Genomic DNA, 15,753 nt, shown 5'->3' with positions numbered 1-15,753 from the left:
ACCTGAACTGTGAAGACAGGTAGAAGAAGAGCTAAGGAAGTCAACAGTATTGTGAGGATGAGAACCTCCCAGGACACGTTTCTGCCAGAACTCCAAAAGTCACCATCCAGTCAGGACCTGCAAGGACCCTAATGAGCCCATCTGTGCAAGATGGTCACAACACAACCGTTAGGTCTGACACATCTGTTCCTAGACAGAGCTGTGAAAGACCACAACCTTTCTCCCAAGACTGCAGAAAGCTTCTAATGCCATTTGTACCCATGAAATTCCAGACTAGGACCTGCACAGACAGGCAAGCAGCACTCAAGCCTGCGTGGATCAGAACTGACAGTACTTTTGGGCACAAGCTAAAGGACAGCGGCCTCATGGATTCCCTCTAGCCTTCAGGAGTCACGTCCCACTTCTGCATCTATTCCCCCTCTCCCACAGGGCCAGAGGTGAGGTTTTGCTAAGAAAGGCCATGATTAAACCAAACAGAACATCTCTGCAGGTAGGCAGTCACTACTTTTCTACTGCTATTCCCTCGCCTGTGCCTTGACTTGAGCCCCTGAAGCAGCCAGCAAGCCTGACTCTCCCACACCAGGTCCTGCAGGTCCCGCATGCTCATCCACGCAACTGTGGGCTGCGACAGGAGTGGAACTCAAAGTCCTCACCAGTCCCTACAGTCAAAGGTCAGTACACTTCATCCTAAAGTCCAAGTTAAATGGTACAATAAAATATATTCAAATATGCCATTTAAAAGGCCAGCTTGGGTTAAAAAAAAAAAAAAAAAAGCCTCTAGCAGTCCAAAAAGTAAAATAAAACACATTCCAGCCACAAGCGGGTACATGGAAATTATTATAGCCAAAGACAAGCGGGGAAGCACAAAGAGTGGAAGTGTCACAGCCACAGAAGTATCTGGCAAGGCTTCCAGAGCAACAGCCTAAACCAGCTCAGCCCTTCGCTGCTCTGAGGCCTGAAGCCAAATTCCAGAAGAAAAGTGTTTCCTTTTTTTCCATAATCCCCAGGGTACCTTCCAGGGCTCACCAATCCTTGAGAAGGAGTGGTTCATGAACACCAGGAATTCATTAACAAGAAGTATTCAGGGGAAGTCTAGAGGGTATATGCATGGCCCGCAATTCTAGCCCTCTGCTTCAGGTAAAAATATTAAATTCTGCTCCACAGATAACAAAAGATATTCATAAGAATAAATGTTCTAGAGTAAAACACCCATTTAATAAGCTTCTTAGGTCCACCATTTCCATACAATATCATAATTGCTAGACTTCGACGAAAACAAACATTTCATGTGTTAAAAATATTACATATTTTATATAAGTAATATCAATCTTTAATAAGTAATATTACTCTACCCTCAGACACATGGTGTGAACTGTGGGGTTGTCCTATGCAGGTACAGGAGTTGGACTCAATGGTCCTTGTGGGTCCCTTCCAACTCAGGACATTCTATGATTCTATGATTCCAATTCTAATTAAAATGTGAATCTTGTAATAGGCTCACTTACTGGATGTTTGGCTGAAAGTCTGCCAGTCGCAGTTCCTGTCTGATTCCACGTAGAAGAAATAAAACCCTGTAGTCAAGTAAAGTACAGAATTAAAAAAAAAAAAAAAAAAAAAAAAAAAATGAATGCATGCATCTAAATTTTATTTAATGTAAGTATCAGTAATAGAAACTCACTGCAATCAAAAAGAAATACTTTATAATTTTCCATACATAGAGGTTCTTAAACTGTAAACACTGCAATCATTTCACATCCTTTTATGATTTATTTGAACTACCAGATTTTACAGGCTACTTTTTAAATTTCTACCTTTCTCATGCACATTCGCAGTCCATCCACGTAAGTTGATTTCATCTTATGAACCTAAATTACGTAAACATTTAGGTAAATGGTCATTTACAAAAATAACAGATTTTTCAGATTACAGACCTTAATTTCCAAATGCATATTAACTTATTTTGCAGCCTTTTTTTAAAATACAGTTTTATCTTAGTAAATAATGGATGCATACTCACTAATAGCTTGACCTATTAGCATAAGTAAGGTAAGTGCTCGGTTACACACTAAAGCCAGGTGTTTGCAGATACTAGTAAATGAACTATCAGAATTTATTGTTTTACATCTTATATCCCCAGGTCAATAAACTACACAAAAAAACCACATATACACAGAAAAACAAAAGAAAAAACCAAACATCCAACACAAACAAAACCAAAAACAAACAAACAAAAAGCCAACAACAACCACCACCCAGCACCACTTCATTTTTTCTTTTAAATCTTGAATATTTATCCACTGAAAACCCAAACATTGTGTGTGAATGCAGACTAACTAGGTCGTTTGGAATCTTCAGGAGGCTCATTACCTTAGAAAAACCATCGCTAGTTATGTCCTTTATTTTCTGCAGAGTATTTCCTCAAAACTCAAAAAATTAATGTTTTGCCCTAAGACTTTGTTTTATAGCACCAAACAAATTTAACAGTGACGTTTTCTAATTGTTTTTGCAAAAGAGTTTTGCTAGCTAGAATCTAACATAGTGCAAAACAGAAGTATAAACATGACATTTAAAAATGCTTAATACCCACAACTTCAAAATTTAAATGAAAATTTGAATGAATTTACATTAAAGCCAACTTTTAAAAATTTATTTTGCTGTGAATATGTTATCTTTCTTGCTAATTTTGCTTCATTGCAACTACATTATGGGAAAAATATCAGCTCACCTGACGGTATTCTAAAATTATCTTAGGCAAAGGATGAAGATCTTGCAATTTATTTAGCTGCAAAATAAATAATTTGAATTTCTGGTTTACTTTTCTGTTGTGTTGTATTATTTAACAATCTTAATAAGTTTTGGAGGAAGACTCTTTTTTGCCAAGCTGAATGGACGAAATACTGGCTAAAGAATAATGTGCTTCAAGCAATCTCACCCTAGGCCCAAGGAAACCTCCATTCTTTCCTGCCTTCAGCAGGAGGGCTGGAAATTACCTCTCCCCATTTCATTTCCCTTCATGCCGCAGACAGGGACAAAAAAACATGCAGACACACAAACTTTTCCACAACAACTTTAAAAACACTGGGGCATGGCAGAGGGGAGGAGAGGGAAGGGAGTTATTTATGGTCCTTTGTTTATTCTTTGTGCTAGACAGCATCAATGCAAGAAAGAACACAACAGAAGTATACAAAATAATACATATATACACACATACATATTTATACACGCATACACGAAATCCAACAGAAGAATTTCTCCTGTACGTCCCCTAATACAAGTTCCAGGAGACCTTCAACAAAAATTGAAATTGTCAAATCCAAAAGCAATAAAATAAAGCGCATTTCTGATTATTTGATTGTAAACTGCCACAAAACTTTGTTAAGAAAAAGAATGAAAATATTAAAATAGAGATAGGTTATTTATAAGTTCAACAAAAATATCTGGAATTACATCAGTTCAGGGTGAAAAAACAGATGCAACTGTACCAAAATTGAGATTTAAAAGCATCGTTTTTTCTCTTGCTACCAGGGAGAGACAAAATATTAATTATCTAGTATTTATCTATTGGAAAGTTTCAGGCTACCTTTTTCTAAATAACCAAGTCTCATCAGTTGTTAGAAAGAGAGTACTGGACCAGATAAAAGCATTGCTTTGATTACGGCAACAAATCTTATGTTCCCACAAAAAGATGATGTGCATTCTATTTCACTGACCCCTCCCATCTCCCAAGGCTCTCTGCCACTCTCCAAGATTACACGTTTGATCTATGAAACCTCCTTCTCCTTGAGCAGTGTGTGCATTTTATGGTTATACTGTTGACATTACCTCAGCAGGACTAGGGCAGCAATCATCCCCCTGGACATGGTGCCGGTGATGCCTCACCTTGAATCCTGTGTTCAGTTTTGGGCCTCTTGGGACAAGAAAGACATTGAGGTGCTGGAGAGAGTTCAGAGAAGGGCAATGAAGCTGGTGAGGGGTCTGGAGCACAAGTGTGATGAGGAGTGGCTGAGGGAACTGGGGCTGTTCAGGCTGGAGAAAAGGAGGCTGAGAGGAGACCTTATCGCTGTCTGCAACTACCTGAAAGGAGGTTGTAGCAAGGAGGGTGTTGGTCTCTTCTCGCAAGTAGCAAGTGATAGGACAAGAGGAAATGGCCTCAAGTTGTGCCAGGGGAGGTTTAGATTGGATATTAGGAAAAAATTCTTCACAGAGAGGCTTGTGAAGCATTGGAACAGGCTGCCCAGGGAAGTGGTGGAGTCACCATCCCTGCCAGCGTTTAATATATTTATAGATGTGGTGTTTAGGGACATGGTTTAATGGTCAACTTGGCAGTGTTAAGTTTATAGTTGGACTCCATGATCTTAAAAGTCTTCTCCAAACTAAGTGATTCTACGATGCTATGAAAAGGGGCATCCACATTTGCCTCAAGTTACCAAGAAGTCTGCAGTTTGGGCTCGACTTCATCATTTTTAGATAAACGTTTCCTGGCAGGTTTCTGCATTTGTGTGGGATCACACACAAACGTCTGCATTGCTGAAAATTACCTGCTCCAACACTAACAGAAGAAAGAAGTGGAGAAGCTTCATATTCACAATATTTATTGCGCTGAATCTGAAGATACACTTGATTTCTTGTACAAGTGTACCAAATTATCTAAGCTGCTTGGTCATTACTGCTTTAAGGGAACAAGATCCTACCAAGATCCTGCAGATCTGACTCAAAAATGTAACTGCTCTTGCTGAAGACAAGCACCTCCACAGACACACACACAAAAAAGTAAACACAACACAAACACACATGGAAAACACTAGACTGTACAAAGTCACAACTCCCAATTCACCAATACCAAATAATTTCTTACAGACTGCTTTATCTAGCATGAATGAGTCCATAAAAAGATGACAGTATGGTTTTAGCCCAAATATCCTGACGGCAAAGAGAAAGTCTGGGTTGCTATTTCCTTCACCAGCAGATTTTACATTAATGTTCTTTTCTTTTACCAGGGGTCTCTTTCACCCAACCCATCAGCCATGCTGAGCTACCAAAATCTGACCAGTACGAAATTCTCCCTCCTGTGAGAAGGGTGGTCATACATGCCAGGGTTTCTAACCCTAATTTTTAACTGAAGTTTAGCCTCAGTAGCTAGTTTGTTTTTCTCATCATGGAGTGCAACTTCCATTTCTAGCATAAGTAAATGAAGCGTGATTAGTACAATAGAAAAAGAAATCGAGATTGTTAGGAAAACTGTAGACAAACGATAATTTTACTGGAATGTAACTTAGAAGTTTTGCTACATCTTGCAGAAGGTTTTAAACCCCCTCCCCATCTCACCACAACTTCTGAGGTAGACACAAGTTGTTGTATTTCAGTTCTGTGAACTTTCTCACACAGCGTGTGCAGTTTTAACTTTTCAAATAGTACCTACAGTAAGAAAAAGCCCATAAGACAAATGTTTCAGTGTTTCAAGTGCTAAAAGAGAAAGCAAAATTATTTGGTGCCTGCACTTAAGTCTAAAAACAGATTTCAAGGAAAACAGAGCATGCTATGGCGAAGAGAACTAACGCAGAATTGAAAAGATCACATCTTTAGTTTTGAGCTATTGACAAAGTAGTGTTTTTACTAAAATCAAGTGCATAACTTCTGTAAATCCATTCAAATAGAGATTATCCAACATTGCCAGATTTATGAAAAACTGGTATGTCCTCCATTAAGATCAGAAAATAAGATAATTATTATGAAAGAAAAATAATTCTGAAGTTGTAAGAACTATTTTATATGTTTTATAATTCTTCTGTATCAATAACAATTTACAGAACTGACAACTTACATAATAACAGTAATATAAATATTACCTCTCTCAGTTGATGACTGCTGGTCAAAAGGAATCGTTCCCCAGCAACTTGATGAGCTTCCTGCTCAAGCTCTTTGAGTCGCAACTATAAATTAGTACATTGGAATTATTCTGTTCACGCTGTTATTTTCTTTAATATTCTGCTACTTCCTAGGTTAACAAGTATATTTGACTTATACTTAAGAATTGGGTAGTTGATAAAGTGCAGTCATCACTAGCTACCAACGTTTGTTTTAATAGATTGCTTATATACTCATTAATCTACATTTCTTCATGATCTGGAAAGAGGATTTACTGTAGTAAAAAGTACCAGAATTTCTGGGAAAATAATTTAGGTTAGTGAATACTATAGAGACCTGCGAGAAACAGACCTCCGCAAACTATTCTGACAAACTCAATCTCCAGAGCACTATGATAACCTAGTCAGATTTTATGCTACAAAATAGGGTTCTCTTGTAGTTATTTTTATCAATAGGAAAATGGCAAACTTTGAACTCTCAGAACACATAAGTTGTAAAGAGTGTTTTATTTACAGAGAGAGACAGAGATATCTCTTGCTTCTCAGGAAGATGGTTACTGATAACTGTAGGTTCAAAAAGAGTCATTACAATCTTTACGACATATAACCCAAAAGGACCTGTGCATTTTGCAAAGCAATATCAGTTTTGGGGTAAGGCTAAAGAAACAAATGTCTCTTTTTTGCTTGCCTAAATAAGCATAGAAGTATCCTAAAATGTAAAAGCATTAATTATATTCATAATAATAAAAATACTAGAAACCCCAAACTGTTGTGTAAAACTTGATAAAACAAAAAGGTTCCTCCTCTTTTTAATCCATTGTACTCAGTAAAAGGAGAAAGATGATACTATGTAATTTCCAAAAGATAGATAAAGGCAAAATTTACCCCCAGAATCTCTGATGTTTTTTTCAGTTCTTGTTTGTTCACATGTATTTTGTGTGTTTCCATCACTGTAAATAAAATTATATACTGAGAACACTTAGGCTGTGAAATGGAAACTCAAACTGTTAGGAGGCTACAATAACATTTAGTGTTGTTAGGTATAACATTCTACTTGAGCATAATCAGTAGCTGCATGAAAATGCTGAAGATTCATATTTTGAACTGAAATCTCACACCTGCCAGAATCTTGATAAGCGGGAGCTCTAATGTGCAAAATAATTTCCACAAACCTTGAACCTGTAAAGCAAGATACAAATAAATTCTTCAGTATCAGCCAATTTTAATCTTAAAACATATAGTAGTGTCATTATGTGGATCTATTTTCCAGTAAGCAGTATTTCACTTTTTGTACAGTCCCTTTTTATATGACAACACTGTTCGTGAAATGAAATACTACTTAGTGTGAATTATAATATCTAAATGATGTAGTTCATTATCCCTTCATTTTGTGTGGAATAGCAATACATTTTGTAATAGTAATAATTTTTGTACAGGAATAGTAATAAAGGAATACACTAACTAATTTTTCTAAACAGCTTATTTTCAGAGCAAGCTCCATTATAATAGAAAATACAGTTATCCCTCTTTCTTCATTTGAACAATTAAGGAACAATTTGGAATTCACAATTTTGTTTTCATTAGGAAGAAAATAAATGATGATGGGGCTATGTACCCACTTCAGTTACCAAGAACGAGTCTATTTTTTCTTCAACCACTGAAGTGATCGGACAGTAACAATTGTCTAAAATCTCCTCCTGTAGACGAGCTCTCAGTGTTTCTGTGCTTTTGGTGTTTCCCTGTTGCCTTCCCACATTGTTTCATTACACTGCTGGGTCTCTTAGATATCCAGATTAATGTGGCTCCATCAACTAATGGCCTAAGTCCTACACTTGATACCATCAATCTGAAGGAAAACCCCTCTGATCCTGTGATGTACCTTCCACCAGTATTTCACGTCCCTGAATTCTGACACTTTTCCAGGTATGTGATTACAGGGAGAAAACACCCACCCACACAAAAAAAAAGACTAAAAGACTTCTTGAGATGCACTCTGAACTGCAATGAGGCCCAGAACAGAATAAAATATTTCAGTTGGAAGGGACCTACAATGATCATCTAGTCCAACTGTCTCACCATTTTAGGGCAGACCAAAAGTTAAAGCCTTGTCCAAACACCTCTTAAACACTGACAGGCTTGGGACAGCAACCACCCCTCTGGGAAGCCTGTCCCAGTGTTTGACCAGCACTGGGCTAATACAACCTAGAGCAATACATATGCTGAGAGCTTTTGTACCCGTGGAATACATCAGAAAAAAAACTCAGCTACACTCTGTTTTAACTCTGTTAACGCTTTTTTTACAGTTTCATACAGCTTTAAAATATCAAAAGTCACAATATTCCAAGTATTTCCCATTCTTAGACTCTTCATTTAAATATTTAGTTAACTGTTATAGAGGAAAAGTTTCTTCTAAAGATTAACCTTCAGACTAATTATTTCCTCCTTCTGGGAAAAATGGCAAATTTGATGGACAACTTTATTTTAAATATTGACCAGCACCGTAAACCCATAAGGACTGAAGCCCTCTGTTTAACTTGAGTAGAGATTCTGATCTGAATGAGAAGCACATCACTCTCTTTAATTCATGATAATTGAGAAGTTATATCTGAGTAATTACTTCCTCTGTCTTACCTGTAAATCATGAGCAAGATCCATCATTACATTATAAAGCTTCTCCAAGTTGACACCTAAGTTTTGATACTGATTATAAATAAATTAAAAAAAAAAAAAATCAAGTGTTAATGCTAACATTAAAAAGTTTGTTATATATATTTTAAAGGGATTAAACTCTATAAGTATATTTTTCTGTCTCATGTTATATTTAACATTTTACTAATGTTCTTAGACCTCTGACAAACACAATTCATGAACAGAGCAGCACAGATCATTAATATTCATGATTTTCTCTAGCCTTTATTTACATTTCATACAGTCCGAGTATGAAGAAATAGTATCGCTACACCGCCTTTAACACTGAAGTCAGAATTCTACTACTACTTGTAAAATGTAGAAAAATTCCTTGCCATTTTCTTTCTCCTGCCAGCACTGCCCTCCTTCTGTACCTGAACTATTCCCTTCCCTTCAGTTCCACAGGCGTGCTGCACACAGCCACACCACCTCATTCCGTTGGCTAGAACACTGTTTTGAAATGTGTAGAGACACTGAGAACATGGTATTTAGCTCCAAGAACATGATCACTAAAGGAAAGGGAAGTTTCTACTTGTTATCAGATTTACACTTCCCTCTAAGATTGCATAGAAAGTGAAGGCAATGCTTCAGCTTCAAAGAAATATTTTGTAACGAACAAAATGAAGATTCTATCATCCAGAAGAGTATATGTAACGTAACTAGATGCGATGTCACTCTGCTACACTGGATGTCATTAAGCTACGAATTATGGCCTAAACCAGAATGATTGTGATTGAAATTGTTGCCAAGAACGTTTTCTTAAGAACAGGTCTGATGTCAGAACATTATGGTCCTCCAGGGCTTTCAATCTGCCCAGCCAGAACAGCAGTTTTTTTGAAATAAAAGCAGTTAAGAATAATCAAAGGGGTTGGAAAAATCTACAAAATCCTTCCTACAGGAAGGTCTATACAGTCTAAACAGATCTCTAAATTAAAGGTTTTTCTAAAATAAAAACAAATAAATTCATATCAAAATTAACGGACGGGGAGGATCTTCCTCTCTCTTCAGGGAGGTAAGAACCCTTCTGAGTTTGTGAGAAGGTGTCTCTTGAGATCTTTTTCCAGCTGAATAGGGTCTTTGCAGGAATTGCTCCCTGAGCTGGATGCCATTATCTCCTCCTTGTCTTCAGGATGACTCTCAGAACCTCCCGGTTGTGCTTCTAGAGAGTGAGTGCAGGCACAGCGTGAGACACCGGTATATGTAGACACTTAATCCTGTGCCCTCACAGTGCAAAAGTCAGCTGGAAATCAACACATAAACATAATTCATTCTCCAAACTGTATAAAAATCTGCCTTGTATACAACACTCACAATTTTGGCCTACTGTTTGCAAAACAGCCCCATTATCTCAAGAAAAACAGAAGTCTGGAACCAAAGCATTACCACAGATGCAGACTGACAAGAGCAATGCTTCATCCATTATTTGATTCAAACAGAATGCAGAAGGAATCCCAATTACTTGCTGTTGCACAAACACAATAGAACCAGAACTGACTGAAAATTAGTTTCTATTAGGTCAAATTATAACACATCATTGCTACTAAGGCAAGCATTCTGGTACACAGCTGGGGAAGAACCATCATAGGAACTTTATCGTATTGGTCCAACTAATTTTTAAGAGAAGAGGAGAAGTACTGAGCGTAACAGAAGTGTGGGAGACACTTATTAGCTACAGGAAGTTATGTTTCATGCTATAAACAGAATTACCCCAGTTCTGGGGTAATCTTTGCTACAGACACATTTTCCTACCACATACCATAAAACAGCAAGGGCACTGGTGTTGCAGTCTTTCAGAACACACTTAAGCCTGGGCCATAGTTGTTCTTATCTTGAAGTGACCATATTACTCAGGCTAATAGCAGACAAAACTAAACAGATTTCACATCAGCTGATGTCTGTTAGTGGGAGGCATGTCCCAGCACAGCCCCAGCAGCAGAAAAGAGTTACAGCGGGGTAATGAAATCCCCCTGACAGCCCATGCAGGTCCCCAACCTGCTCAAGAGCTGTTAGTCTGTACAACTTCAGCATTGTTCGTGTTGGTCATTTGTGAGCAGACAATACAGATACTTACTGCACAGGCTTCCCCCCTGCCTACAGCAGACTTGAACACTGTCAGACTGAGAAACAGTCAGCCCTTGAAGGCAGGATGCAGAAAGTTCTCTTTAAAGGTGAAATATCTAGATCCACTGGTGATCATCCTTGTTTTATAACAGTCTAGTCCTATCAGTGAGGATTTCTCTCCATCTCAGGCAGATTAATTTAAGCAGCGCCATACTGCAATGAAAAGCCATCAACCTGTCTCCAGTAAACCTTGTCCATACCCATTGGTTCTGGAACAAACAAGCTGCCTGTGAAATACTATGCTCTCAGCAACAGACAGCTCACTTGATCTCATTCTTGCGGCTGAAGTGAGCCCAATGACGGGCTTCAATTGGCACCAAGATTCCTCACCAGCAAATGCACCCATGACAAGAGCAGCATGATGTTTAGCACCTGTTTCAGCAAAGGTTTCAAGGTATATGTACTGTGACCTTTTTCACGGAGCCTTTTGGCACAGCACCAAATATACAGACAAGTAGCACCTGTTCTGTGCTAGAGGGGTGTGTGGGTGAGTAGTGAAATACAGAATAAACCAGCAGTCATTCCAAGTACTGTGCTGGGTGGACAAGACTAGCACAATACAGAGGGAGCTTAACTGACGTGGTGGGGCACAAGACATGATATATCACCTGGCCTGGATCCCTCTGGGAGTACAGACAGCTGTGAGGAACCTACCAGTAAAGTCAGAGTAAGAAGGCTGAAGGGATAAATCTGGCAAAGAGCTAGGAGTCACAGAAAGAACTGGGACTTGCTGAGCAAAGAAAGAAGCCAAAAAAAGGGTGGGAGAGTTCAGGGAACAAATTAATTGCATAAGGAATGGGAAGGAATAAACAGAGTATGTTAGAGGGAGGCGTTAACCAGGACTTGGGTGAACAAGTAAGCATAAAGGCTCTGGAGATGGTTGGGGCAAGGAAACACACTAGACCTGAAATAGGGTGGGAAGGAAATAAGATTTCACTATTTAACTCAGAGCTGGGAATCAGGATGATGAAGTTAAGAGATGATAACTAAGAATAGATGCGATATATGAAGAAGAAAAGACTAAAGTCAAGTTGAGAGAAGAGACAAAGTTAAGGATGCTGACTCACAGGAGGGGATATCACATACAGATATAACCAACAAGTTTATAGTTCCTGCCTGTTTGCCTGTCCGTTCCCTACGCCAATAGCTTAATTCATGAACAATGGCAGTTTACAGCTGGTGTTTTACAGTAAATAGGCTGTTTTTTCTCAGAAATGTGTGTATGTGCTGATACAACTGACCTCTGCCCACGCTCAAAGCTCACTGGACATCTGAGTATCCTAGAAGCCCTATCATCATATTAAAATACTTGTGTCTGAACAGCTAAAGCCTCTGAAAAGTGAAAGGTTTTAAAAAAAAAAAGCCTGTGAGGTTGCTGCACATCTATTTTTATCACTCAAATTACCTCCAAAGGCTAATGCAGACAGAGTAGATCACCATCACCCAAAATACAAATACTGACATTTTATAACAGTACACAAGTTCGAACAGACAATAAGACATTTCTATAGTGCTGGGAATAACTTCTCAAAAAATTCATTAAGCATTCTCTCTTATTGAGAAAAAAAAATTTTCACATTTTTCATATACATGCTTGAAGGTTCACAATTGACTCCTCAGCCTACGATGTATTATCTTTATCAGCTGTGAAATTCAGCAAAATTATTAATAACAATTAACTAAGTATAGGCTACAAGTTCACAGGAATTAGAGAACAAGACATTGTAAGTTTTGCAAGGGAAAGCTGGAAATCAGTTTGCAGGAAGGTGGAAAGAAAAAAAAGATCAGGTTATATATCAATTGCTACCGAACTTTATGGTTTTGAAGTAGAGTTTCACAGCTCTTCCTGGAGAACGTGATCTCATCTTGGTAGAATGCAGTGAACCCTTCTTTTGTCCCCTTTCTTTAAAATTACATCTCCAAAAAGTAGCATTAATATAATCATTTTCTTCCATCAGAAAAGCATTATCTGTAATTTTTTTTGCAATATTTCATAAGCAAAAGAAATTATTTCATCATGTCCTTCCCCTTTTAACCAAACCACAATTTCAAACAAACTACTTACTGATGTGTTTCTCAAAGGACCTGTATCTGTATTTACTGTTTCCACAGAAAAAGGCTTTTCAAAATATTTCTGTATTAAGCATTCAAAAGAGGGAACTGTGTCGCTGGGGTTTATCAGCCATGCTGCAATCCTGGGATCTAACACGACACTATCAGCAACTACAAAAAAAGTTATTTCTGAAAGTCAGAATATTTAAATTAGCTCCCATACCGAGAAATCCCTCTAAAGTTTTGCCCATCTTTCCTGTAGACACACATCATAAATAGACAAGCATTTACATTATGAAAATGCTAAACATTGCATTCACAGCTGGAACAAATGGTCAACATCATAACTGTATAGGATTAAGTTCAATATTGAATATTTTTGAAGAGCATCTTTTGTGGGGGCTTTTGGGGGTGGTTTTGGTTTTGTTTTTATTTTATTTTTTATTATTATTTTGGTTTTCTTTGGGTTTTGTGGGGTTTTTTGTGGTTTTGGTTGTTTGGGGTTTTTGGGGGGTTTTGTATGGTTTTGTTTTTACAAGTATTAAAATATAAGTAAACCTTTAGTTCTTAAGATCAACTGTAAAAGGCTCTCTCTCTCAACACTGAAAAATTTCAAACTGCAGTTTTTCTTGTGACACCTTCAAGATGAGGAGGGACATATGGAACTGAGACAGAACAAAGCTGGAAGGAGTGAAGCAAAACCAGCTCAAGCTGGGATGAAGTGAACGGAAGAGTCTGCTGATAAAAGCATGCTTTCCTGAAGATCGTGAGATAGTTCTCAAGTCCTGACCTTCTACTCTGAAACATTAGTGAATCCCAATGGCAAAGCATGCCATATTTTACTGGTACCTGTATGTATTCCACTGGTTAGGACACTAGTTTGAGAATGAGATCAGTCATTCAAGTGATTGGAGTAAATGACGTAGACACAAATTTCAGTGTTTGCTGGATATACAATGATGTGACATTTTACCTTAAAAAAGGCGGGGAGTTTGTGTTTTTTTGTTGTTGGTTTATTTTTGTTTGGGGTTTTTTTGGTGGTTTTTGTTGGTTGGTTGGTTTTTTACCATAGCAGAAATAATAGGTGAAGAAGCATCAACTTCCAAAGTTTAAAAAAACAAGATAAGAATTCTTTTGGATACTAGAAACTTCAGATGCAAATCCTACTCATCAGACAAGATATAATCTAGATCTAGTATTTACTGAACGTACAGGTTACAAAACTGTCACTAGGGCCAGTATCACAGCGTTTCTTCCCGCACTTTGCACTCCCAGGGCTAAGTGTCTTTTGTGTAGATCTTCACACAAGATTCAAAATCATCATTGGTTTACTGTGATTTACTGATGAAACTTTTCAGATGCTGAACACAAGCTGAAGACTCTCCATATAGGGAGTCCTTCCTGAAAGGTCACACATTTTTGTAATTCACTCGGCAGTAAACCAATACATAGGACCAAGAAAAAAAAAATATATATATTTACATCTTAAATTTTCTGTTTGTAGTTGCTTTTAAATCCATACAAAAGAGTCTTATTTGTTCCTATCAAAAAAACACGGACACATTTATTCAAGCGATTCCTAATTCTGACAACAATGAGCACCTCTGGAATTTATTTTAGCTTTTTCCCCTGAGCAGAGAAAGTTTTCCTAGGGAACATGAAATATGAAGCAGTTTGACCTTTTCAGCTATAGCCAGGACTGTGTTGAGAGCTTTTGTTTCCACTGGATGCTATCCTTAAATTATTCAATTATTTGATTCCTGCTCTCAGAAGAAATACATCACCTTGACATGCTAAGCCTCTGGTCACAACCTTCTCCAAGAAGGGTGTTCTTTTCCATGGTACTAACACTCTGTTTTCCAATATATTATTTAACCACCAATCTAGTTACTTGTACATCTAGTGATTTTAACAGAAACATCAAAAGCACAGAGATTTTAGGATTAAATCATAGATTAGATTAGATAGTTACCTTGTTTCCAGCTAATTTCATTACCATAAACTTGAAGTAGAGTCCTCAGGAAATCTTTTGCATTGAAGCAAATAATCGGAACTTTGCAACGTAGCATTTGAAACAACACTTGCCTGCACAGAAGTAGTTCATTACCACACACTGCACTGCTACTAGATTTAGTGAATCTATTTACTTTATACATTTAATTAGCACCTAATACTACAGTTAACACAAGATGTTGCTTTATTCCTGTAAGAACAGAATACTGTATTTGAATATTAAATTCTCAGCTCAACAATACCTGAAGCCTCATTCTATAATAAATTAAACATTCTAGCAGATAGGCCTTATCATGCATTCATAAAGAAAACAAATCCTTATTTGACACTCAAAATTAAATGCAATCTTGATCTGAAACAGCAACTGGCATCCCCGTAACGCTTTAATATACCAAAATAGGATCACAGAGGCTTCTGAATTAATGTAGTATTGTAAAATAATGATTTTAAAGTTACTAGGCGATCTAAATTTCCATAATTGCGTAGTGTTACACTGCTATTTAAATCTAGTATGCTTCATCTTTGTCACATTTTTCCATTCCTCTTGAAAGTATCTATAGTTCCCAAATTGATGCTATTTTAAATAGATTTTACCAATTATATATATTAGTATATAGATTTTACTAATTATTTGTGTCAGGTTTTATAAGCTCTATTTTGGGTAATATAGAAAAATAATTTTTATAGAGCTTTCAAGTTTATCTACCTTTGATGGTATGCAACCATAGTACCAAGTTTTAAGTTTTGGACATATTAGAAATGGTGTAGACCATAAGGTATTATTGTATACAGCGTAGATCAACTATTAAACAACTGCATTATTCTTACAATAAATAATTACCTATAGGTTTCATCTATATGCTAATACACTTACTCAGCTTGTTTATTATTGAATTTATACTGTTCATATATGCATGCTTGATTGATATTCTATTCTCAATTCAGAACAACCTATATTCAAGCTAATAATAAGTTATTAAACGAGTTGTCATATAACTCCAGTATTAGAGCTGGA

At 37.2% G+C, this 15,753-nt stretch overlaps 1 protein-coding gene across 1 annotated transcript in view; it reads right to left on the bottom strand.

Annotated features, from left to right (window-relative positions):
- POLN (DNA polymerase nu) overlaps nucleotides 1–15,753 on the bottom strand; it is a 99,499-nt gene that overhangs the window by 73,780 nt on the left and 9,966 nt on the right. Inside the window, exons 5-14 of the mRNA XM_065634469.1 lie at nucleotides 14,698–14,810; nucleotides 12,739–12,896; nucleotides 8,496–8,564; nucleotides 6,983–7,043; nucleotides 6,750–6,814; nucleotides 5,847–5,930; nucleotides 5,326–5,415; nucleotides 2,726–2,782; nucleotides 1,812–1,865; nucleotides 1,506–1,571 (exon numbers count right to left, since the gene is read on the bottom strand). Of these exons, the coding sequence (XP_065490541.1) occupies nucleotides 1,506–1,571; nucleotides 1,812–1,865; nucleotides 2,726–2,782; nucleotides 5,326–5,415; nucleotides 5,847–5,930; nucleotides 6,750–6,814; nucleotides 6,983–7,043; nucleotides 8,496–8,564; nucleotides 12,739–12,896; nucleotides 14,698–14,810 (817 nt within the window). The remainder of the gene's footprint in view (nucleotides 1–1,505; nucleotides 1,572–1,811; nucleotides 1,866–2,725; nucleotides 2,783–5,325; nucleotides 5,416–5,846; nucleotides 5,931–6,749; nucleotides 6,815–6,982; nucleotides 7,044–8,495; nucleotides 8,565–12,738; nucleotides 12,897–14,697; nucleotides 14,811–15,753) is intronic.

Source organism: Caloenas nicobarica, chromosome 4, assembly GCF_036013445.1.
Source record: "Caloenas nicobarica isolate bCalNic1 chromosome 4, bCalNic1.hap1, whole genome shotgun sequence".
NCBI classification, from domain to species: Eukaryota; Metazoa; Chordata; class Aves; order Columbiformes; family Columbidae; genus Caloenas; species Caloenas nicobarica.
Note: the sequence above shows the minus strand (reverse complement) of the source record. Positions and strands in the feature narration are given on the sequence as shown.